The 26062-nt window shown below is 38.2% G+C and overlaps 1 protein-coding gene across 7 annotated transcripts in view; it reads right to left on the reverse strand.

Annotated features, from left to right (window-relative positions):
• The window catches only part of carmil3 (capping protein regulator and myosin 1 linker 3), a 73521-nt gene that overhangs the window by 32135 nt on the left and 15324 nt on the right, over positions 1 to 26062 (reverse strand). For 5 of the 7 annotated variants that reach the window (XR_010532278.1, XR_010532277.1, XM_065267408.1 and 2 more), the window contains exons 3-16: positions 25288 to 25338; positions 25123 to 25182; positions 24889 to 25010; positions 23237 to 23331; positions 20585 to 20655; positions 20392 to 20465; positions 15197 to 15272; positions 12144 to 12232; positions 11837 to 11931; positions 8302 to 8388; positions 6778 to 6887; positions 4743 to 4820; positions 4464 to 4540; positions 671 to 775 (exon numbers count right to left, since the gene is read on the reverse strand). Coding sequence is in view for 5 of the 7 variants with exons in the window: in XM_065267408.1 (XP_065123480.1) it covers positions 671 to 775; positions 4464 to 4540; positions 4743 to 4820; positions 6778 to 6887; positions 8302 to 8388; positions 11837 to 11931; positions 12144 to 12232; positions 15197 to 15272; positions 20392 to 20465; positions 20585 to 20655; positions 23237 to 23331; positions 24889 to 25010; positions 25123 to 25182; positions 25288 to 25338 (1190 nt within the window). In the remaining 2 variants the exon portion in view is untranslated. Of the gene's footprint in view, positions 1 to 670; positions 776 to 4463; positions 4541 to 4742; positions 4821 to 6777; positions 6888 to 8301; positions 8389 to 11836; positions 11932 to 12143; positions 12233 to 15196; positions 15273 to 20391; positions 20466 to 20584; positions 20656 to 23236; positions 23332 to 24888; positions 25011 to 25122; positions 25183 to 25282; positions 25339 to 26062 lie in introns of all 7 variants that reach the window. The other 2 variants (XM_065267434.2, XM_065267418.1) reach the window with 2 other exon arrangements.

The raw sequence follows: 26062 nt of genomic DNA on the forward strand, positions 1-26062 counted from the left end.
AATTTTAACAGGTAGTTTAATATCACACAAAAATTAAATATAAATGTCTTTAAATAACATACATAACATTATATGAAAAAAATTATAAAAAGCATGTTTGTGACATTATCTTAAAAAAAAAAAATTATTAAAAAAAGTTTTATTTTGAATTTGTGCTGTCTTTAAATGTGTTTGGTGGCCTCTAAATTCATCCCTGTTTGGATCCTAATGAATTAATGGTGCTAGGCTAAATGCTAACACATTCATGACACGCTGTACAAGATTAATTGCATGTATTGAAAAAGGATATGTATGAATTAATTAATCCAAGTTGATGTAAGAACATAGTAAAATATTGAAAAACAGTGGTGTTTTCCTTTAAGTTAAAGGTGGGGGGTGCATTATTTTTGAAAAATACTTTGGAAAAGGGAATCGGGCTGAGTAACAAAACACACTTGTAGCCAATTAGCAGTAAGTAGCGTGTATACTAACCAACATTGCTCCCTGGGTTGCATTTGGGGCAGGTCTATCAAAAGTAGGTCCAGATTCTATTTGGGATGGGGTTGTGTTTTTTTTAGGTGATCAACATTGGCTTTCAGAGATCATGCACCTCGCCTTTAAATGTAAAAGCCAAATTTGTGGGGATTACAACCACACTAACCAGGTTACAACCAAATCAGCGCAGGCTCACCTCAGCACATCCGGGGGCATCTTCATCGAAGCCAGACTGATGTGAGTTAGGCTGAAAGCTGAACTGAAGAACTGACGAAAAGAAGGAATAGTCTCTCTCACTTTCCTAAAATGAAATGAAGGGGGAATTTTATTCATGAAACATAAAAAGTAAAACACTTCACAAGCCCCGAGCAACACTGCAGAAGGGCTCCAAAGAATACCCTGAGGCTTCTTAGAAACCGAATTGTTTGTAATTCAATTACGTGTTAAACATTTTAACAACGTTCAACATTTGAACACGCCGTCTTGGTTTGTGGCATAAAAAGCTGGCCCAAACAAATAATTCATCCAGGTGAGACAAAGCTATACAAGGAAAATGAGCCAGAAAAGAGACGGAGAGAGAGAAACATGACAGCTCATGATAACATTTCTGTGTTTCACAGTATGTCCATGACAGAGAGGAGTATATGCAGAATGTGTTATGGGAACATTCCCATTCAATATTCATGAGCTCTACTGTCTTCACATAGCGCTGGTGTAACCAGATTTCTTACATGCCCACATGTTGAGTCACTCATAGGAAGGTGCCTGAATGCTAAAGCGTGTGCAGTGGTTATGTGTGTGGGTGTTCATGTATAAGATTTCCTCTTTTAGTAGTATGTCAAGATGGGGCATTTATAGTTTTCAGTTTCCTGCCATCACAAATAAATGTGTAATAATCTTAATATCATGCAGGTGTTTACTACTGTATTAGCTCAATGACAACATATAATATGTTATCTCTCATTTGTGCATCACTTTAAATAACCACATCTGCTAAATAAGTAAATATGCTGTAGCTTTACCGGTTGAGCATGGCGCTAACAATGATTAATACAATGGTTTTATCTAAAAAGGGCAAAATATTATCTTATCTCATCTTCCTCTACATTTCTGCACATGTGCACTCACGAGTGTGGGAGTATGGGTGGGTGTTGATGAAATTAGCACTGCGAGAGGGAGACCGTGTTTGTGTTTGTAAAAGAAGAAACGGAGAAGAGTTCAATATGCAGACACCCAATCATCTTCAAAAGCTTATCCCTCTGCAAATTCAAACTCAATTAAAAACAAATGAATTTGAAGGAACAATGCATGCAGCAACCTTTGAATCTGAACAATAAGCCTGCTAAAATTAGCCTCATCTTTCATATTATGAGTTCCTCAAAATGCCGTTAGCGTGGTGAGAGGAAAGATGGAATTGCTGCGTGGTTCCAGAGGGAGTTGGGTACAAAGATGGATCGTTGTGTTTCTGTATCTGATCAGCCTACAGCTACGTACGCACGCGCATGCATACACACGCACACACACATTGGTCCAGCCATCAAGGACTTTCCATTAACTTGGTTTTTATACTAATGGTATGTTTTTAGTGCATTTTAAACTAATATATACTAATGGTAAGTTTTGCATTAAAGTCCCCATGAAATCAAAATTATTTTTTGCTTATTAAGTGTAAATATGCTTGGTTATAGCTATATTGAAACTGGTATGGTCCAAAACGCTGAGAAAATATCCATTCAGAAAATACAAGCATTTAAAACACATAGTTAAGCTAGGTACACAACGATTTTTTAAATCTTATCAGATTTTCAAAATGTGAGAGACCACGAGCATGATGAAAAAAACTGACGATTTAACACGTTTGTTCCTATAGTGTGTAGATTTCTGCTATGTGGTCATGACAGCACACCACGCACCATCAGATTAACTTCACTAACAACTTCACGAGTCTCAGCTGAGAACACAGGAAATCTCGCGAAAATCTTTCAATGCTTCTCGTGTCCAAACGTGATGTCACAGTAAACAAACATGGCAAATAACGGGCATAAAGTAATGTCATTAATACAATGGACTGCTTTTATACATCTCTGATGTCCATCTCACTTTGGGCTGTGCATGTTGCTTCATGTAGTTTTTATGGTTGTATCTTTCATCTGCTCGCTTTCTGATTGGGTATCGTTTCGTTTCACGTGACAATCTACAGCGAGTGTGTACGTATGTCCTCGAGGCTTCCTCCACACAAAAGGATTTATGCTCGTAAATATTCAACATGTTGAATATTTATGATTTGCGATCGGAGCGTCCCCGACGTGTTTCAGAACAGATTAAGACGCTCTTAATGCACCGTGGACCAAAGGAAAATCTGATAAGATAATTGGCATAACCACGAAGATGATCGGGACTGTACTGTACCTAGGATTGTCGTAAAGGGAAAATCGGCACAAATTTAGCCCGAATATCTTGTGGTGTGTACCCAGCTTAAGTCACACACGCCAAAAAAAGTTGTTAAATTTCATTAAAGTCATTAAATTTCTTGTCCAACCAAATTCTCTCTAGATGCTGAAGCATCCCACCCCCATGTAAAGTCATTCTTGGCTAACCTTCTTAAACTGGTACTTGGATGTACTGTCAAACTGTTTCTGAGCAGATCACTTGAGCCATAAATGCCATGATGTGACTAATTATTTACATCAGTGTTTCTCAACTCCAGTCCCCGGGCTAGGGGGGCCATTCGTGCCAGTTCCGCCGGACACGTCCCGAACATGTTTTCGGGTTCGTTCTCCGGAAGTCGCGTTGGTCGACCGCATACGTAATCAAAGTTTAATATTTCGGGGTTTAATTTCAGAAAAGCAACTGTTACATTTCAAGGTAAGAATGAAACTACAATGATTGTTTGTCTTTAAAGAAATAAATCGTAATGTATTTTAACTGAAACGTGAGAACCTCGATGACGTATGCGGTCGAGCCACGCAACTTCCGGAGAACGAACCCAAAAACATGTTCAGAACGTGTCCGGTGGAACTGGCACGAATGGCCACCCTACCCCGGGCCCCGCCTCCTAGAATATTTGAGATGTCTTCCTATATAAAGCACCTGATAATTAAAGGAAGACACTACCATTTTTCAATATTTTACTATGTTCTTCTCTCAACTTAGACAAATAAATACATCCCTATCTATTTTTCAATGCGTGCACTTCATCTTTGCACAGCGCGTTGTGAATGTGTTAGCATTTAGCCTAGCCCCATTCATTCCTTAAGATCCAAACAGGGATGAATTTAGAAGCCACCAAACACTTCCATGTTTTCCTTATTCAAAGACTGTTACATGAGAAGTGACACGAGTAAGTAGGGTGGCACAAAATTATGATGTTGCTGCGCCCGAGGTTGAAGTGCTGCAAACTAAGTGCTCTTCCGCCATACAATATAGTTGTCATTTTTTATCCTCTAAGAAAATCGCATCACATTTTATTTTGTGCCACCATATTTACTCGTGTAACTACTCGTGTAACAGTCTTTAAATAGGGAAAACATGGAAGTGTTTGGTGGCTTTTAAATTCATCCCTGTTTGGATCCTAAGGAATGAATAGGGCTAGGCTAAATGCTAACACATTCACGATGCGCTGTACAAAGATTAAGTGCACGCATTGAAAAAAGAGAATTATGTATTCATTAGTCTAAGTTGAGGGAAGAACATAGTAAAATATTGAAAAATTGTGGTGTTTTCCTTTAAACTCATCAGCCTCCTAAACATTCTGGAGGGGACTGGAGTTGAGAAACACTGATTTACATCATGCTGTAATTTGCATTGCTGATTCCTATGATAACCAGATAACTGGTCTTTCCAGAAGGACCCTGTCTTCTTTGATTAAACCCACAGATGACAAGTCAAACCGACTCACAATGATTTGTCTGTGAATTGTGGAAGGCAACCTCACCCATGAGGCTGTCTTAAAAGTGACAGATTACCTCAGGGGAGGCAGTCTAGCTTACCTGTGAGAGAAGGAGTTTTTGGAGAGGTTTAAGTACGAGAGATCAGCACAGCAGCCTCGCAGCAGGGCTCCAAATAACTGAGCAAGATAACGGAAGAAGGAAGAAAGAGAGGAGCAAAATAGCGGTTTGTATAATTCTGCAATTTATAACCACTAAATATGATAGGAAAATTAATCTGAAATCAATGATAAATTGTTTTGTTCATGTCTAGGGTACAATTACATTAATCACAGTGAGAAAAAGCAGTTTGGCAGTAACAAATTCAGACTGTCAACTCACAGAGTCTACGGTACAGTCAGTGCCTGACAGATCCAAATGCACCAGGCAGTTCGGCTGTGCCAGGAACAGGTACAGATTCTATGAAGGGGGAGATATTTGGCTGTTAATAGGGGTGTGTGTGTATGTTTGTGTACCTGTCTCTGTGTGAACGTGAGTCATTTTCAGCATCTGTTTGTTTGTGTGGGTGGTGAAGACAGGTCTGATGGTGTGAGGAGAGCAAAACCACAAACACCTACATTGTGAGGATCCAGATCATGGTTTAGGCAAAATTAACTAAATAATGTATTTCTTATTTTACATATAATTACTGGGGTGTTCACTTGGAAGAGCAATGTGTGCACAGCGCATAGGTCATGGGTTCAAACATACACTCACTTAAAGGATTATTAGGAACACCATACTAATACCGTGTTTGACCCCCTTTCGCCTTCAGAACTGCCTTAATTCTATGTGGCATTGATTTAACAAAGTGCTGAAAGCAATCTTTAGAAATGTTGTCCCATATTGTTAGGATAGCATCTTGCAATTGATGAGGATTTTTGGGATCCACATCCATGGCACGTAGCTCCCGTTTCACCACATCCCAAAGATGCTCTATTGGATTGAGATCTGGTGATTGTGGGGGCCATTTTAGTACAGTGAACTCATTGTCATGTTCAAGAAAACAATTTGAAATGTTTCGAGCTTTGTGACATGGTGCATTATCCTGCTGAAAGTAGCCATCAGAGGATGGGTACATGGTGGTCATAAAGGGATGGACATGGTCAGAAACAATGCTCAGGTAGGCCGTGGCATTTAAACGTTGCCCAATTGGCACTAAGGGGCCTGAAGTATGCCAAGAAAACATCCCCCACACCATTACACCACAACCACCACCACCCTACACAGTGGTAACAAGGCATGATGGATCCATGTTCTTATTCTGTTTACGCTAAATTCTGACTCTACCATCTGAATGTCTCAACAGAGATCGAGACTCAATAGACCAGGCAACATTTTTCCAGTCTTCAACTGTCCAATTTTGGTGAGCTTGTGCAAATTTTAGCCTCTTTTTCCTATTTATAGTGGAGATGAGTGGTACCCGGTGCGGTTTTTTGCTGTTGTAGTCCATCCGCCTCAAGGTTGTGCATGTTGTGGCTTCACAAATGCTTTGCTGCATACCTCGGTTGTAATAAGTGGTTATTTCAGTCAAAGTTGCTCTTCTATCAGCTTGAATCAGTCGGCCCATTCTCCTCTGACCTCTAGCATCAACAAGGCATTTTCGCCCACAGGACTGCCGCACACTGGATGTGTTTCCCTTTTCACACCATTCTTTGTAAACCCTAGAAATGGTTGTGCGTGAAAATCCCAGTAACTGAGCAGATTGTGAAATGATGCTATCCTATCAATATGGGCCAACATTTCTAAAAAATGCTTTCAGCACCTTGTTGAATCAATGCCACGTAGAATTAAGGCAGTTGTGAAGGCGAAAGGGGGTTAAATACAGTATTGGTATGGTGTTCCTAATAATCCTTGTGTGTGTGTGTATATAAGCATATATAAGCCTATATGAATTAATGCGAGCATGCACATACAAGAACTATATCCTGCAAAGGCTGCTGTCCACATGTCCTCTTCACAAGGTAGGATCTTATCATATAAATTCTTTTATTATTTGGAACCGGAATCGGAACCGGGAATCGTTAGGCAGAATTAGAACCGGAATCTGAAAATTTCTTACGATACCCAACCCTATTTATAAGGATGGTAATGTACCAATAAACGCTGCAAGACTGGTGACAGAGTGGTGTGATGAAAGTAAAAGTCAACAGATCACTAGGCTACGGTGTTTGGAGGAGCGAGCATAACATAGTGACTATAATAATACATTTTTGTAGTCTAAAACCAGGTGTTTAGTTTCATTGTCCAACTCCTGTAAAGCAATGTGTTTAAAGTGGTTTCTTATGCTAACTGCAGTCTAAGAAGTCTCCATGACAGTAATTAAAACTAACTTAATTTAAGAAATGAACATGTGTGCATGTGTTTCTGCTCTAACCGTCGCATCTTCTCCAGACAGGATTCCAGGATTCTTGCTGAGATCCAGATGAAGAAGCGAGTTGGAGTAGTCGTCACTGGAGCAAAGTGCCTGAGAAAGAGACGTGACACCTGGAAAGAATGACATTTAGATGATGAATGACACACAGAATGACACAGTACCAGCGAGCACAACAACTCCCTATAATAAATTCAGTAAGCGGGCCAGGTTTTCCTCTTCACTGAATACAAGAGCAAAATGGCAGTGATTGCCTTTTATATCTCAAGACAATAGACAGCCCGGCATATTTTGCTAGATGGAAGCTTGCCAATGAACTCCAGTACATTTCCTCACTGGGGAATAACACAAACGCCCAGCTGTGCTCTGCGAAAGGATGAATTTACTCATCAAAATATTACCAATGCAACCTTTTGCGAATATCAGTTCTTGGCTCTGGCTTTCACGGCTGCCGCGGCTTATTTTGATGTATACATTTGTTTCTTCACTCCGTGGGACGACACTCACATCAGGGTTAACAAGAAATCCGAACAATGTGTCAGATGTCGAAATGGAATTTTTACAAAGTGTACATTTTCTCGAAGTTCACGTAACTTCTATATTCAATTCAAAACTTTTGTAATGAAGTTGTCACAATTTATATTACAAATAAGGATTAATGATGAAACAACAATGAGTGGCGGTTGATTCATGGGCTGTGTTGGATGGCTATCCATCTATCCACTCGGTTTAAAATTGTATCGATTGAAAGAGAAAACCAGGAGTTAGCAGACCCTGGAAGCAGCCAAGGATACAGATAATTGAGTCTGGGCTTTCCAAGTGGAGACGGACATTTGGGTTCACTTGTGTCTGTAGTCAGGTGCAAATAATGCAGCAGTGATCTCGCTCATTTAAGTGAAAACAAAAAGCAGATTGTAGATCAGTGGAGTGAGAAACGTTATATTATGTCCTGAAATGTCACTGAAACGTGTAACTGGGTAAGCTACTGTAGATTTAAGGAGTTCCGATGCAAAACCCTCTAAGTGCACCATTTTTTATCAGATCTTTAATAGATTCTGCCAACAAAGGTGTATTTTTGAATGGCCTGAGGCTGGGATTAAGTGGATTTTAAGTGAATGTATTTGATAAACACGTTTAATAAAGGGTAATATCATTATCTCATTCTTTAAAGGAGGTGCCGTTTAGCAGCTTTTGCATACATGCTCCTGACAAAGAATTGCATTGCTGATAGAGTTTTTAAATAATGATAAATTTAGTGAATTACTGATTCCTATACAAATTTGTTACTTTCAAGATGGTGTTTTGGGCCGTATTCACTTAGTTTTAGAGTCAGCACTATAAAAATCTGCAAAGTTAGTCATGAAAGAGCTATAAAAAACTGCACTTTCAGTTTTGGCTCAGATTCGGTGTTAATATTTAGAAATACGACCAGTATTGTGCAGATCTTTGGTGTGTGGTGATTGTTGTAGATTTGTTAAAGACCAGCAGAGGGCGCTCGATCACTAAAGACATTAGTTCTGCACACACCCTTAGAAGAGAGCGACGTCTTGGAGAGGTTAAGCAGACGCAAGCCTTTACTCAGCCGACACACCTGCTGGATGAGATTAGACACACCTGTTGGGAAATACACATACACAAATACTTTGGATCAGCGGCTAAACCAATTTACAAGTAGCATACTAACACATACCTTTAGGCAAACACTGACACTGTTGCTGTACAGATAAATATACACACAGACACATGCACACTTGTGATGTAATGGGGAATGACATGTGTCAGGCATATGATGGCATAAAGAAAGTCTGACCCTGACACATGAGGACATGCATCCAGTATATAAAAATGCCTAAAACACAGCACACTAATAAAATAATAGATAAACAAATCTCTTTAATAATTAAACTTTTGTATTTTAGTGACAAAATGTATAATTTTATGTTGCCCAGCATTCACTATTAAAGGACCACTAGCCATTAAATCATTCCCCACCAGGTTTTTTTTTTTTAAAGTTGCCCGGCAGGATTTTTTGTGATTTTCACAAAAGGTTCACAAAATGCCTTCCAGTAAAATTTTCTTCTAAAAATATATATGCATATATATCAAATGAAAGAACAGACCCTTGCCTTCAAACAAACAATAAAAAAGATAGAAAAAAACATTTCATACTATTTAATTTTTTTTTCTCTGCTTATAAACTCTTAAATATGGGTATTTTTCTTCAAAGATATTTTTTAGCAAAAAGCTGAAAAAATTGCATTTTTGTGAAGGAGTTTTGTTAGAGATCAGATTCAGAACAATTATCAAAACATCCACGGAGTGTAAAATTAATAAAAAATAATTACTTCAGTTTTTTATAAATTGGGTGAGTTGCTGTTCAAACGTGCTGAAAATCCTCCTTTTCGAAATGTACGTTTTAAACGGAAGTAAAGATAACAACCATGCATTAGGAAAATTAATAATTGCTTTATTTAGGCTATAGTATATTTTCTATAGACGTGTAAAACCATATTTTTTAGCGGATTGTTTTTTACTTAAATGCAGTGAAGGAGGAGAGATGCCAGAAGAATTGCGGCTAGGCGCAGAGGCACGGAGACTCATGTTTACCATGATTAATGATGATTGACAAGTTTATAGGTTCCTTTCAAACCTACGTTAAAAGTGTAGCCGTTAAAATAGTATTAGCCTAATAGTTTATTTTGATCATGGTGCTACGATCGAAGGATAATTCTGAAGTTGTTTTAAAGAAGAATAAAATAATTACTTTTCAGTCATTTGCGCTGTCACACATTTGAACGTCTCCGCATATGTACATCATTGCGACGTACATTTGCAAATGATTCATAAAGTCATACCCTTCGCAATTCTTTGATCGATTGTGTTTTAGAAGTACTGTATGCTCAAACTCTAATGACTTAAGTGTGTTCGCTGATGCGCTGGTAGAGAGAGAGACGCGGGAAAAAGAGAGAGAGCTCTCTGTTCAAAAGTGGAAATGATTGATGTTATTAGAAGTCGGCTCTTAAAGTACAAAATACCCGATTAAGCGATTACGTGGCTATTATACACATTTTTTCGGGACGTTCTTGCGACCCGGTGGCAACTTGTCCACGACCCAGTCCTGGGTCGCAACCCGTAGGTTGGGGACCTCAGCTCTAAATGGTCATTAAACAACTAAAATGATCCTTATCTGTATGTTTCCTGAGAGGTGTACCATCCCAAATCCATAATCTAAAGCAAAGATGCGTCTTCATTCACTTGGTCGCATTTTGGTTTCGCTTTTAAAGCATGCAGAAATGATAGAAAATATACTGCAGGCTTGCTTGATGTTAAAATAATTATTAAGAGAGATAAAGTCCGGGACCTGATTGATGTTAAAAGAGTTATTAAGAGTGACAAGACTCAAAAGCGATCTTCCTGACGCTGACATCTGAAGCGCATGCACACAAACGCGCGAGTGCGCGACCCCGATATATATAAACATCTACACAAAATTACAGTTTTAAAAATATCTGTTTTCACAAGAATTCACAAAGGTATGACCCATAGGGCTCTATCTTACACCCGGCCCAATGCAGCGCAATGCGCGACGCAAGTGTCTTTTGCTAGTTTCCACCCTGCACAATTATCATTTTCACGTTTAGCGCCACGTTGTTTAAATATCAAATGCATTTGCGCCCCCTTTTGCACCCATGGGCGTTCTGGTCTGAAAACGAAGTGTGTTCAGGCGCATTGTTGGCGCGTTGCTATTTTGAGGCAATATGTTTTTTGTTATTTAAATAGCGCATTAGTAATATGCGCCTATAAACGGGACGACACCGCGAGTTTGCTTATCACAAACATAAATGCGCAGCAGCACAAAAAACGCTTTTAAATATGAAAGATTAAAGGAATGAATGTAAAAGATTATTATTGAGTCTTGGACATATGTACAACCCTTTTCGACCCTGCGCTCGGTGCACAAACCATTTTTCCCGTCGTTAAATTAGCAAAAGTGGCATCGGACACGCCCATTTGGACCGTTCGTCGTGCACCTTATACGATGCGCTTAAATCGTTAAAATAGGGCCCATAATCTGTTATATCTGAAGTGAATGTTTGGTTAACTGTTGAGGAAAAGTATCTGTTGTGTATCATTATATTAAACCCTAGCATTAGCTTACAGTATCTTAAAGCGGTCTGTCTCAATGTAAAAAAATTAAACAATGAAAGAAAAACATATATTTAACATATATTTATATTGTTTTTGCTTTGCGTAAACAGGTGTAGTTCTGGCATGTTTTGTCAGATTCCAACAAATCATGCATTGTTTTGAAGTTTTTTAATAGATAATGTTACAATTTAAATAACTAATATTTAAAAATAAAAACTCAATTTGCCAGCACAGGTCACAAATGATGCAGTAGCAAACAGAAATGGAGAAAGAACAAGGTCTTCTGAAGGGAAAAATCATATATAAAACTATGAATGATGGTTCTGTTAAAACTGTAAACAGGCTGTTGTAAACATACATTTGCATATAGCATATATACTTGTCCAAATCCATGTTGATTAGAGCATTAAAAACTTGAAAAGTGTTAAATTTAGGTAAATTTAGAACAGATAAAAATTTGCGATTAATTTGCGATTAATCGTGAGTTAACTCATGAAATCGGATACACACACCTATCCCATACAGACGGATAACATTTCTATTTACATTCATTTAGCAGACACTTTTATCAAGTGCCATTAATACTTTAGTTTCACTCATAGATAGTATAAGCCACTACACAGAGAGATAAGGAAAGAGAGACAAATTTACACACACGCATACACACGCACGTGCATGCACACACACACACACACACACACACATGCATGTGCATGCACACGCACACCCAAAGCTCATTTTCAAATAACCAACACAAACTAGCACAAAACAGCAAAATAGTGCTACAAAAAACACCTATTATAGACAGAAATAGCAGATGCACACACTCATACAGAAACTGTAACTCAGACCAAGGCAGGTCTGTGAGAGAGCGAAAGAGAAAGGGAGAGAGGACAGACGTTGATGCATATACCTTGGTTGTCCAGTGAATTGTGGGCCAGGTTAATGGAGTGTATGACTGATGCTGGGTTTTCTGACAGGGCAGTGGCCATTTTCTGTGGGAAATCTCTAAATGACAGAAAGAAAGCGAGTTGAAATGGAACCGAAAAAAAGCACTGCATTCTGGGACCGAGATGAAAAATGACAGCAGAGATATGTCAAGGGAATAAGACCGGCTTCAGTACAGAGGTAAAACGATAATGACAGAACTTTTTAGATAAAAAGAAGCGGTCCGAGTGATAGATAACAGCAGAAAAGTGAGACAGGGATTTATAACTCACGCTTTAAGACCTGCATTTTCCAACGTGATCTCCTCCAAGCTGCTCGATTTACTGACAGTGTGCAAAATCTGCTCCGCGACCTCTGAACTCTGGGAATTGAGAGAAAAACCGTGTGTGTGAGGTGTGTAAAAGATGGGAAGAAGAAAAGCACCGGAATTAGAGTCTCCATAATGACTTTAATCTCATGCACAAAGACAGCTTTAACACCAGATGTCACAAAGATATCAGATCTAAAAGACATGTGGCCACACAGCCCTTCTTTAAAACGTGCTATAATGGCACCACACTACAGAGATGTTATCAGAAGGTAATACCATAGTGCTTTCTGTATTGGGCCAAAGATATGAACAACAAAACATCATACTCATCTGTGCATTTATTTCAAAGTAAAAGACATTATATTGTTGTTCTAAATGAGATCAGGCACATAATGAGTGATGATGGTCTGCCTCACACGAATAGACATGCATTTATAGTTACATGTATGCACCTTTATGCCACTTCTCATTCTATTGACTTCTATTCATATGCATACGAATGGTGCAGACAGGAAGCAGAAACTTATGTTAAAAATGTTGCATGGTGGCATGCTCCAAAGTTCAAGTTTGTTGAGTTCTGATCTGCAAATTTGAATCACTAACTACATTAAGGGCACACTCACATTATCCAAACCAAACCAAACCATGCCCCAGCGTGATTGTCACCCCTCCCTACTCCCCCAGATGAACGCAGTCACACTGTACTTTTATCGATTCCGAGTCCGGGGGCGCTTTTCGTCATTAAGATGCGATTGTTTTGAAAAAAGCAAGAAGTAAAGCGCTCTCTAAACACTGGAACCCACCGTAATGATAAGTCTGTGTTTTTTATTCGGAGTCTTTTGGTCCGCGATTACAGACAGCCCTCTCACATGTCATCATATTGCTTAGTTGATCTGTCATGTGTGCAGCTCAGACATTCACGTTACCCCGATGCGCACATCAAAAGGTTTTTACGGAGGCAGATGAAGGTGAGTGGTCGCGCAATTGACGTAATTAACCTTTTGAATCGCGCTCAGGCGCGATTGCGCTCACACCACAGCCTTCCGCGCCTGAGCCCAAGTGAACCGCGCTCCGGCCCACCTCTGTAACCCGGCCCCTCTGCGATTAACCAATCCACGCCCGGGCGCGGAACAGAGCGATCACACTAGTCAAACAAACCAGGCTTTGGGGGTCAAATGCGCCCGAGCGCGGTTTGGTTTGGATAGTGTGAGTGCGCCCTAAATAATGTTATCCCTAGAATATCAAAAGTGTCTTAAGGTGGTAAATCCTTTTCATATCAAGCCCCTAAGCTCTGGAATGATTTACCAAATAATGTTCGAGTATCAGACACAGTCTAAACTTAAGACATTCTTCTTTAACAAAGCATTCACATAAAATGTCAAGTAAATGTACCTATCCCACAATATCTAGTTTGTCCAGAACAAAGCATTTAAATAACTCATCTTGAGAATATACTTATGCCGCAATAGGTAGCCTGTCTGGAACTGAACGGATTTTAAATCACAATACTGTATGACACTTGCATTACATGCAAACTGCCCCTACGCTAATAGGATTCTGTTTTTCTCTCCCTGTCTCGTCCTCGACCCCTGGTTTTTCAAATGTTGCTTTGAAACAATCATCAATTGTGAAAAGCGCTAAATTGAATTGAATTCATGCAACAATCACTGTGCATGTCAAAATCCATAATGTGTGAATAAAATGCAACATACTTCGTGATCTGGTTGCTGTAGATAAGCAGGGGTCTTTACATATATTTTGCATGCTAAAAGTCAAGTGTGATCACAGCATTAATAGAAGTGAGCTTAAATAGGCACTCGTTTACTAAAAGGTACTCTGGTTTCCACATACAGTACAGTACTTGTGTCTATGCATTGTTCTTTGATATGTAGTACACCATGGCACTATAGACCTTTTGCGTGTTTGCAAACAGAAATTATGTTTTATTAACTGGTGGCACAAAGTGACAGCTCTGCAATAGCGGTGTGAAGTGTTTTAGCGTTAAACTGTGATTTTTATGGATCTGGTGTTCTGTCGAAAGTCTGTTTCCCCTATGTTTCTCTTTAGTGTAATGTTTCTTATGTTCTAATGTTTCTTTTTTAGATTAATTAAAAGTTTAATACAGTTTTAGTACATATAAGAGCAATACTATTATGTTTTCTATTATTTCTTCCTTATATTTATAGCCTACATGTTTGCTTTAAAACTATTATAAAACTACTACACCAATTAATTTTGATAGGACTGTTTATATATTAATAACACTTTACATCATGTGTGTGTGTGTGTGTGTGTGTGTGTGTGTGTGTGTGTGTGTGTGTGCTATATTTATATATTTTTATTCAGTATATTTTATTAATAATAATTTTAGAACAAACAGGAAAGAGACAAAGGCTAAGATATAAGGTAAAAAATAAGTAATAGAAAACAGAAAAATTATAAAATATTTAATGGTGATATTATTGATATTATGAAGTCATTCAAATCTTTAATCCTTCTAAATAAATTATAAACCTAACGTGATGAAAACGCTATAAGAAAAACATAGAGGGGGATTTCCAAATGATTTCATCACTCCAGTCTGTGCGTTTAAGGGCTTATTGCAACCATAAACACCTACGTTTATCTTCAAATGGTGTTAACGACGACAGTATTTTATAAAAATGAAGGTTATCTTTTTTGGCATTCCTATTCTGACACTCAACATCACAACAAGACATTTCTATTGAGTTATATGTTTTTCTGCCACCACATGTGCATGCAGCTTGCAGTGATGTAACTGTGACATCTACTCACAAAATATCTATAAGAATACCATATACCACAGTAATTACATGGTAATCCCATGCAATTCACATAATACTATGGTAGAACTATCATGGCAGTGTCCAAACATAGCATTACCATGGTGGCATGTCTAATAACCTACTACACTACTATTTTTAGACATCAACAACAGTACATGACCAGACAGAACAAGTTCACAGTGAAGATCAAGGATATAAAAATACTTACAACGCGCAAGTCTTTGCAATAAAGTTTGGTGAACCATGAGTTATAAGCCATGGCTGCCACAATCACGGCAAGGTCCCTGTAACAGAAAACAGACACCGAAAGGACAAAAATCAAAACAGATGGTCTCTCACATACAGTAGGTGGTGCGAATTATGGAAGGCCCTGTTGCATTTCATATGCAATTGCCCTTAAGATGGTATGATTTCCCCAAAACTACAACTTTCATTTGAGAAAAATGATGGATTCAGCAGTAAAAGCTCCTTGAGAGCCAAGCCAAGAGAGGAAAGAGAACAGCGTGGATCGATGGGAAAACTGATGCCAGGTCAGTGGATTACTCAGTGCAATGTGTCTATGATACAGCTTTTAATATTGGCAACGTGCCTAAAACCATTTTAGCCGGCAGACGTTACCGCACTTGCAGGAAGAGAAAGAAAAGCAGAGGATTCCTCCATTAAAGCATACAACTGATGGCTGCGGTTCATCATTGCAATGTTTGGATGCTTTAGTTTAGCAGCGTATGCTTAGTTGTTCCCTACGTCTTTTTAAAGCACCTGCTTGTCTCACTCTTTCTCTCTCCCTGTAGATATCTAATGGAACAAATGCTTTGAAATCAATTACATAACATCCTCAAGACAGATGCAGGGCGTGCGGACGGTAATGTCTAAGTGCTCCTGTCAGTGAGATACCAAGAGAGACATGAAACAGAAACGTTGATATTGTACTGTATCTAACCTCAGGCTAAGAAACACTGAGTCACCGAACACCAGTAGTATAAAATATCCTTCTTTTTCTTGTCGATGTTCAGTTCACAAGGTGATGAGAAATGGTGTGCATTTCTTTTATTGAAAACTGGCACCGATCACGGTTTACAGTGTGACATGTACGGATGTTGGAATATTCATGTATACAGAATATTGCAAATCAATGCACGCTCTTTTCATGCTATTCCTCATTTACATTATTTTGTAGTAAAACTGCACTATTTTAGTGAGCTCATTCAATCTCATTCATGTCCTTGAAAGCACACAAGAGTGTGACGTATTGCAAAATGTAGGTCAGACGATTCTTACCCATCTCTATGTTTGTTTTCCCAAATAAGGATCTGAATTCTTCTGATTTTCAAATAATGCGTCTTTGATAGACTGGCTTAACTGCCCATGACTTTTATCACACATAATTACTTCTACATTTGAAATCTGAACACAGAATACTGATTTATACAGACATAGAGTATAACACAGAAAAAAATGGTACAAAAGCTGTCACTGTACTCTTTAAAATATCCTAATATGTATTTAGGCACAGATATGCATTGGGTACCAGAAGCATTTAAATAGCAAATATGGCGTGGCATGCGCTCTAAAAATGGCTGGGTTATTTTTGACCCATAATGGGTAAATATTGGATAGAACACCCTGCTGAGTTAATATTGACCCAATGCTGGGTTGTTTTAACCCAACTGCTGGGTTATAATACCCCATGGTTGCATAACAACAACCCAACATTGGGTCATTTTTAACCCAACATGGGGTAATTTTTAATTAAACATGTGTTCTGTCCAATATTTACCCATTATGGGTCCAAAATAACCCAGACATTTTTAGAGTGTGTTAATCTATGTTTATCTTTGGCTTGGAGGACATGAAGAAGAGGTGTGTTTGACTTTAAGGAAAAATCCACCCACTCCTCCTTTTTAATCTCCATTAAACCAGAGCAGTCTCATTAGCAGTGGCGGCTGGTGACTGTTCTTCCAAGGGTCGCGAATTTCAAATATGTGTTATGTGTGTTGCTCGTGTTTTTAAAATATGTGTTTGTTGCGTATTGTGAACCATGTGCATCACGTGTTTTGTTAAAATAAGTGCCTGTTGCACACACGTCGCAACCGTTTATAAAAGAGACGCTCGCGTTCACAAAATACTCGCAAGACACTCACTTAACAGTAAATGCATTAGATAATGCGAGTATCTGTCCCATTCACTTTTAATGGGTGACGCCATGCATTGCCGAACTGAATTGCGGCAGAAGTTGAATATTTCTCAACTTTTCAAGCGGCAATGGGTGCATCAGCCAATCAGTTCACCTTATGCAAATAACCTAGGCAGAGCCAGCCAATAACGTTTATGGAAGACCGGGGCATGTGTTACGGCCACTATGATTGGCTTTTGGCCACGCTATTGACAAGCCTTCCTTCAAGCACTAACGTTTTCGTCCCGTGTACATGTACCGTTAGATGCGTGTGCAGGAGGCACTTATTTGTACAAGACACATGATGCACATGTTCACTTGACGCGCTGAACACAAACCACCCACATGACGGACTACATACATGTTGTGATGAAAAAAGTCAATAAAAATGTCACCGGCCGCCACTACTCATTAGACATGCTGTTTGATTCTTTTATTAATGTGATGTCACACAAGCAAAGCTCCGCCCACGGCCACTGACTTTCTGGTTAATTTTACCCAAAAGCTTTTCTAAATGTGTTTTTTGCACGTTGTAGCACAAATGTAGCTTAAGATACTTTTGTCCCAGGCAATGTCCTATATTCACAGGAATCAGATCCGTTTTTAAGGAATGAGGAGCTAGATACGGATTCCAAATATTCAGAGTGTCGTGTGTGGCTCGTGTTTTCAAAATATATGTTTGTTGCTTAATGTTAACCATGTGCATCACGTGTTTTGTTAAAATAAGTGCCTGTTGCACACGCGTCGAAACCGTTTATAAAAGAGACGCTCGCGTTCACAAAATACTCGCAAGACACTCACTCAACAGTAAATGCATGAGATTATGCGAGTATCTGGCAAACGTGGGCATCTTTTTTATCATAAACCCTTTACGGTATGTTCACTCTTGGCGTAAGCGTTAACGCTTCCCATTGACTTTTAATGGGTGACGTCATTTATTGCCGAACTGAATTGTGGATCCGTCGGCGCCGCATCACTGCCATTGCTCGTGGCAGAAGCTGAATATTTCTCAACTTTTCAAGCGGCAATGGGTGCGTCAGTCAATCAGTTCACCTTATGCAAATAACCTAGGCAGAGCCAGCCAATAACGTTTATGAAAGACCGGGGCATGTGCTACGGCCACTATGATTGGCTGTTGGCCACGCTATAGACAAGCCTTCCTTCAAGCGCTAACACTTTCGTCCCGTGTACATGTACCGTTAGATGCAAGTGCAGGAGGCACTTATTTTGACAAGACACGTGATGTTCACTTGACGCGCCGAACACAAACCACCCACATGATGGACTACATACATGTTGTGATGAAAAAAGTCCTCGAAAAAAAAGATTCAGAGGCCGCCACTGCTCATTACACATGCTGTTTGATTCTTTTGTTAATGTGATGTCACACAAGCAAAGCTCCGCCCACAGCCACTGACTTTCTGGTTAATTTTCCCCAAAAGCTTTTCTAAATGTGTTTTTTGCACGTTGTAGCACAAATGTGGCTTAAGATACTTTTTGTCCCAGGCAATGTCCTATATTTACAGAAATCAGATCTGTTTTTAAGGAATGAGGAGCTTGCATTTGCATTTAAAGGCGTTCTAAGCGAATCTGTGAGACGTTAGTTATTGTTGACGTTTGAATTGTTTTCAAACAGACGGAGCGTAGCTAACTCCTCCCCCTCCCTTCCGTGCTTTCATGAACGCGCCAACCCCCACCCCCAAATCCTTCTTGTCGTTTATTGTCTGGAACACTTTTTTATGGTTTCTGTTTGTAGGTTTGGCCACTGTTTTGTTATTGCCGTTTGTGAAGCCTGGGCTGTCTACAGAGATCGCGTTTTTTTACAGTTTGATCAGCGGACAGGCAGCAAGCAGATAGTGAGGAGATGTTTGCTGTATGTAACAAAAAAATGTTATGGTCTAAAACGCGTCAATTCGCTTAGAGCACCTTTAAAGGTACAAACATGAAACATGAAAACAGAGATTTCCCGCCTCAAATAGGGCCATTTTGGACATGTTATAGAAAATGATCTGTGGGTGGTTTCAGCTGAAACTTTATAGACACAATCGAGGCACACCTGAGACTGTTACATTTGCATGATATCGAAATACTGCAAGATTGATGTTTCACTATATTTTCATTTTATCAGCATGTCAGTCTGCGCAGCAGTCGAATACACCTGGTTTTTCAAATTACTTTTTGCAAGAAAATGAAATTACGCTTAAGTCGCATAACAGCGGTTAATGAAAACGCTGTCATTTCACAATAGTTTTTAGTGACGTTAGGGAAAAGTTTTGCACAGATTTTTAATGGAACTAATATTCACTATTTAGGTACAAAGGTGTATCTTTCAAAGGGGTGACAGCGTTTGTAACATTTTTTTCTGAGATTTTAAATCATCCTATTTAAACCACTCAAACCTGTTCATATCTGAAATGACAAGCTCTATTTCTTGTAACGCAAAAGCTCTTTTTGAATACATTGAAATATAAAAATCTACACATTTTACATTTGGCCCATTAGAGTTTCATCATCTCACTGCCAAAAAATCCTCTTTCTGCAGATAACTAAAACTGGCCCTGAGCAACGTGCCCAACGAACCGTATCACATTTTAAAGTCAGAGTATAAATATTAAGTGCATTTTCTTTCTTAAGGGTTAAACGCAGCGGGGCAAAAGCCAAGCAGCTGAGGCGTGCAGAGCTGAAGCTGATTTCTACAGGTCATGTGTATGTACCAGCTTAACTATAATCCTGTTTTAACAGAAAGAGAGATCTGCATCAGACTTTAGACTCAAACACAGACTGACATCAACAGAAAATCCAAACAATCTGATCTGGAATCAGTAAGGGTGGGGGGCAACTTGACACCGATTGGGCGGATGCAAAAGGACACTAGTGCGACTCCAACACCATGACTCCCAACAGACAGGAAGTCAGCAGGGATGCCACAGGAAGGAGCCAAAATGTATAATTACTGTGGCAATTCAGCACATACAGTATTGGAAGCAGTGGCAGGCATCAGTTTGTCTGTCAATGAGTATTTAAATCCCTGTCAATACGATGCAATTAACAAAGCACATGGTTTAGATTAGATGAATCTTTTGAAAATGAAGCAGCAGTTAAACCACTGATCTGAGCGATGTAGAGATAGAAATGAGACTGCTGGCTAATTAGAGATGATTCATCAGTGCCGATAAATACACAGACATCAAGCACATCAAGAAGTGAACGTGAGTGTGTTTTCTGGCTACCCGCTTTCCAGGTGACTGAAGTCCAACAGGTTAAACTCTCTGTTGTCTTGTGAATGATAGATGGTATCCACATCCTTAAAAAGAGACAGAGGAAGATGATAAACCCAGAAAGAGGAAGAAAACAGATTTAGAGCACTGCATCGTTGACACGCATAGATATTTTTGTGATCGACAGGAAATAAGCTGCTCTTACCCACTGCACTTCCTCCTTACAAGATATGCCATTGTAGTCACACAATGCTGCATATGTCTCAGAGAAACCCCCTTAAAGAGACAAGAGACAAATGTATTTGAACGACAACTTTAGGGAGCAAACCAAAATGATGTGTACTAGCAACACTGTGAGAGATGTTACTGTTACTGTACGAAGGGCAGTGAAAAATCTGCCTAGACTTTATCAGATTCACTTTTTATCACAGCATGTTATTAAAAATGATATTTTTACTTTTATCACCACAGTTTGAACTTTAGTAACATATCTAATTGATCACAGTCTGCAAGCAGATACTGGACTGGGGCAACACGTTGCACAATTTTTTAATTTGAGAAATTAATCTGTCATACCGGCAAAGACACAGCATATGCAAAAAAGTACACTTAGGCTACAGTGTGGTCAGCGCATGTGGTCAAATCAACCTAAATGTGTAGACGCGCATGGGGTCAAATGCGTTTAAGCAGCCACAAAAGACCCTCTACTCTCCGCCTATTGATCTAATGTGTAATTTTTTGAGAACAATGTTTTAACATAGGACACGACTTCTAGCACAAACGCACAGTGTACAGCGCAATCTTTAGGCTTACATTGATCAAACTGAAGTGGCTGCTCTCCACCTGTTTCATTTTTGTTTCATTTTGCAAGCGTGTAAAGTTGCACAAGCTTATTTTATCAATTGCTCTGAAATATCAGAGAAAGCTCTTACATACTCATGTACAAAACATTGTGCAGCATTTTTACTAACAACACAAGCAGCGTACTCTGACCTAATATTAGTTTGTATCATGTTAAACCCGTCACTCACCCAAAGACCACCCCCTCAAAGTAATCAAGACAGAGGTGGTCGAAAGTGGAAAAAAGAGACGGATTAAAGCACTAGGTGTAAACGTAAAATGTGTCTTCCTTGTCCACTTGTGATCCGATCAACCAAAACCCAACTTAATGCCAGGTGTAAACAGCCCCTTTTTTTGCTCAACTTTGGGTAACACTTTACTTGAAGGGGTGTTTATAAGACTGACATGACACCTTCATAATCATGGCATGACACATTTCATGAACATGAAGGAGATTTTATGCATTAAGTGTCATTTGTTCAATTATGTCGTTTTTAATGCAAAGATGACATTGTTTGAAATGTCTTTGTTATGACAACTTGACATAAACCAATACATCATAACTTGTCATAAATCTGTCATAAACATGACATAGCAGAATAATTATCAAACTTAAGAAACTACCTAACTTTATGGGTTAACATTACATTAAACTGTCATTTAAATATTATTAAGTGTTTAGCATCATGAATATTTTTCTTGACCTCATCTACAGTGGTACAAATTGAACTTGTCATTAAAATGTCAATAAATGTTAATACCATGTCAAATAATTTTAAATACCTTAACAAAATGCAACAGACACGTCAAAAGATTAGACTTAACTTTTTTTACATGCACAATACATAAAAAACTGACAACTAACAGAACTTGTTCTTCTTCACACAGAGGGTTCTGAAATTGTCTGACATAGAAGAAAAAACTAACAAAACATTTAATTTATTTAATGTAATAAACTTTTTTTGCGTGATATGTTTTTGCGCGATTTGTTTTTGCGCAATATGTTTTCAGGGATATGGACCCAATGCTGCATGGCTTAGCCCATCATTTTACTGTTTTTATTTAATGTTAGGTGAATCGGTTTCCAAAAGAAATAAAACATAATTTTATCAATTTTAATTATTATTATTGGATGATTGACTTTATTTCTCGAACACCTTTAGGAAACGTTAAAAACATTATGAAGAATATTCATGACACTGTTATAAAACTATATGACAGAGTATTAGCACTAAATGACATTTGAATGACAAATGATATTTTTACCACTGTAGTTGAGGTAAAGAAAAATATTTATGATGCTGTTATAAAACTATTTAACAGAGTATTAATACTTAATGACATTTTATTCAATTCAATTTAATTTGTATCACTAGTAAAAAGTGGTCAGTTATGTTGTCTTGGTAATGTCAAGTTGTCATTACAAAGACATCAATATCATCTTTGCATTAAAAATGACAACTGAAAAAATGACACTTAATGACAGTAGTCATAAACGTGTATAAAATCTCCTTCATGTTCATGACACGTGTTACCCAATTTTGTACTTATACCTGAAAACATCAAGCACATTCAAGTAAACAAAATCACCTGAAATGTCTTACTCGCTTAGTATTAAAATCTTTCGGTTGTTGCAACCTATTGCGATATGAATACAGTATTTGCGATATTTCTCACATTTACATCTTGCAGTGCTAATATGTGTATCAGTGTATCAAAATACATGTCTGCTGCAGACGCATTGTAGGGGTTTATAATAAAAGAGTCTCTTTCATTATAAACCCTTGCAAAGCGTGCACAGCAGGCACATAATTTGACAAGACGCATGATGCACATGGCTCATATGATGCAATAAACACATATTTTGACATGATGAGCAACAAACGACACATCTAACATATATTTTGAATTTGCGCCCCTCTGAAGAGAAGTCACAGGTTGCCACTGATGTGTATGATATATGAAATATAAGGTTTTATATGTGTCAACTATATATGTTCAGTTATGTTTCTCTCACCGCATGCCTTTTGGGTCTCTACCGAACTTTCAGAGCTAGGAGAGAATTTACGACTTCCGTTGGTAACGTCTCCATCTGCATGAAAGATAGAGGGACTGAGAAGTACAAAAGAGAAAAAGAAAGAGAGAGTATTTGTCAGTATCAGTATCTAAGTTATTCTGACCCAGCATGTGAACACCTGGCCAAAGAGCGTTTTTATGCATTGTACTAATCTCTTTCTTTTCTGAATATGAGAAAAGCTCTCAATTAACTGCTCAGCAGTACCACACACCCCTGCTGGTCTAGCAGATACTGGGTCATATACACAGCATATACTGCACATAAAAAATTATATTAACACTACACAATACATTGCAAAAATGACAGAATTTAGATGTCTATCTTTGTTTAGAAGTCTTTTTTTATCATTTTATGTTTTCTACATAAAATCATCCTACACAACTGTGAAGATTATCCAAAGTGACTAACAGTGCATTCAAGGTATACATTTTATAAATCAGTTTGTGTTTGGGAATCAATTGCATGATCTTGGAGTTGCTTATGCCATGCTCTTACAAAGTCATACGTTCTCCCATTTTTATAAAATGAGTGCTTTCTTTATAAAATAATCATTAGATTTGCCAAAGTGCGCAAGTGGAGGCATCACATCTGATTTTCGGTTTAATCTGAAGCATTGGTAGCAAGTAAACCACTGCATATTCCTCCTTGTTTTCTGACTGAGTTACATCAGTAAAATAATAACTAATTTATATTTATGTATTTGCTTTTATCCAAAGTAATTTAAAGTGCAAGTACCTTTTATTTCATGACTATGCGCTGCACTATTTTTTTGCACATATAAGATTGAGGTCTGAACTTACTATAACCATTATTTTTAGAGGATTTAAAAAATATTTCCTATAGAATTATTTACATTTTTAAGATTATCATTATCAAAAATAATCATTACCGCCACATGATATTACATTAAATATATGCATTTACAAACTCATGTTTCAGTAATGAGAACTAAAAAGTTGTCTAGGTACTATGACAAACAAAATTTCAACTTTTATCTGGAGAGAAAAAATACTAACTGCTTACCTGGCAGCCATCTTGTGTGTCACAGTCAATTATGTCCCTTCCAACTTTTTTTTTTTAAATGTTAGTTCCCTGAGGGCTTTATCAATGATTGAAAATTGTTGCGGAGGATGAGAAAATTGGTCTTGGACACATTTATATTCTTATTATTGTCTCTACATTTACCAATGATCACCAAATACCACATGTTTCTTTACTATAAATGTTTCAACAGTAGTATAACATGCACTGAAGCGTTTTATTTTTTAGATTTTTTAATTATAAATATTTTCATGTCAAATAATGTCATGGACACCTTGCGGTAATGAAAAATTTCCCATTAAATGTGGAAAAAACAACAAAATTAATTTGTATGATGTCATTTGAAATCATGTGCAAAATAGTACATGAAGAGATGTTTGTAACTGTATGCTTCTTATTTTGATACCATTTACTTTTTTATCAAAATGTTTCATGACACCTCATAAGTCTAATTTCGCGAGAATCTACCGGTTGCTTTCCCTCCATGTATGTGATTTAACAAAAGCGTCAACGTGGACCAGACTTTATGCCAATGGGCATATGGACCTTACGTGTATATGGAGTTGTTGAAGATCCGAGAGAGAGCAAAGTTGATGTGGCTAATCAGCTGATCCAGATGTTCATTAGACTGCAGTCTTAAAGAATACGTGGACTTGTCTGTTTCTATGACAACCTGTGAAGGAAAGCACACGCTTTAGTGAAGCAAAACGATGGACAGCCAAGCAAGAACTGAGGGAGGCATTCTGGAAACAAAAATCTAAACACTGGAGATCTCCAACTCATACCTGATTGTCTGGATGGGTGTTCATTGCCCGAATCTCCAGGAAGTTGAACGTTTGTTCCACCTGGAGCGAAAATGAGCATCATGCTACTACATAAGTCATGCTAAATAAGATTACTGCCGTGGTTTGGGACAGAGCAGCCAGGTGGCTTGTAATTGCTTACCGTACCTTGGTTGGTATCTTGGGGGACATGAGGTACAGCCGCCATGTTGCCAGAACCTGAAAGACAAAACAAGTGCCAATTCACAGTTAATAAAGGACAAAATTATGGCACATAATTATACAATTCTCAGTTCAGCTCCCCCCTCCTAAAAATGGGTGATGTTTTAAAATATTAAAGTATAAAAAATGTTATGTGTCATCATTTTTTCACCTTCCTGATGTTCTGGGATCTGTATACAGTCCCAAAGACAATTATATTTACAGTTAATGTCGCTAACATCTTTCACTAAATGTCACACATTTACTTAACAGGGCTGTGAATATAACAGTATTAAAGCAACACTATGTAGTTTCCATGTAAAAATGATTTACAGCTGCCCCATGTGGTTGAAAAGCGCAACAGTGCCTGGTATCAGACACTCTTCTGCAGGCAGGGGGAGGGGCGGGGCTGTGTTTCCTACCCTCCACCGCCACTTTCAAAGTGTGCTTGTAGCAGCTAGGAGGCTGCTCAGGTTGCAGCAACAGTACAATTTGTCCAGTTAAAAGTTGTTCTATCACTGAAATAATTTTAGAGACATTATTTAAAGGTAAAAAAACTACATAGTGTTGCTTTAAAGGGAAAGGTCACTCAAAAATTTAAATTCTGTTATAATTTTCTCACCCTCATGTTGTTTCAAACCTGTAAAAAAATTCTATGTTCTGATGAACACAAATGAAGATATTTTGAGGAATGACTAATAAGGAATGTTTGTAACCAAACCATTCATGAGCCTCAGTTACT

Source organism: Paramisgurnus dabryanus, chromosome 6 (assembly GCF_030506205.2).
Source record: "Paramisgurnus dabryanus chromosome 6, PD_genome_1.1, whole genome shotgun sequence".
In the NCBI taxonomy this organism is placed as follows: Eukaryota; Metazoa; Chordata; class Actinopteri; order Cypriniformes; family Cobitidae; genus Paramisgurnus; species Paramisgurnus dabryanus.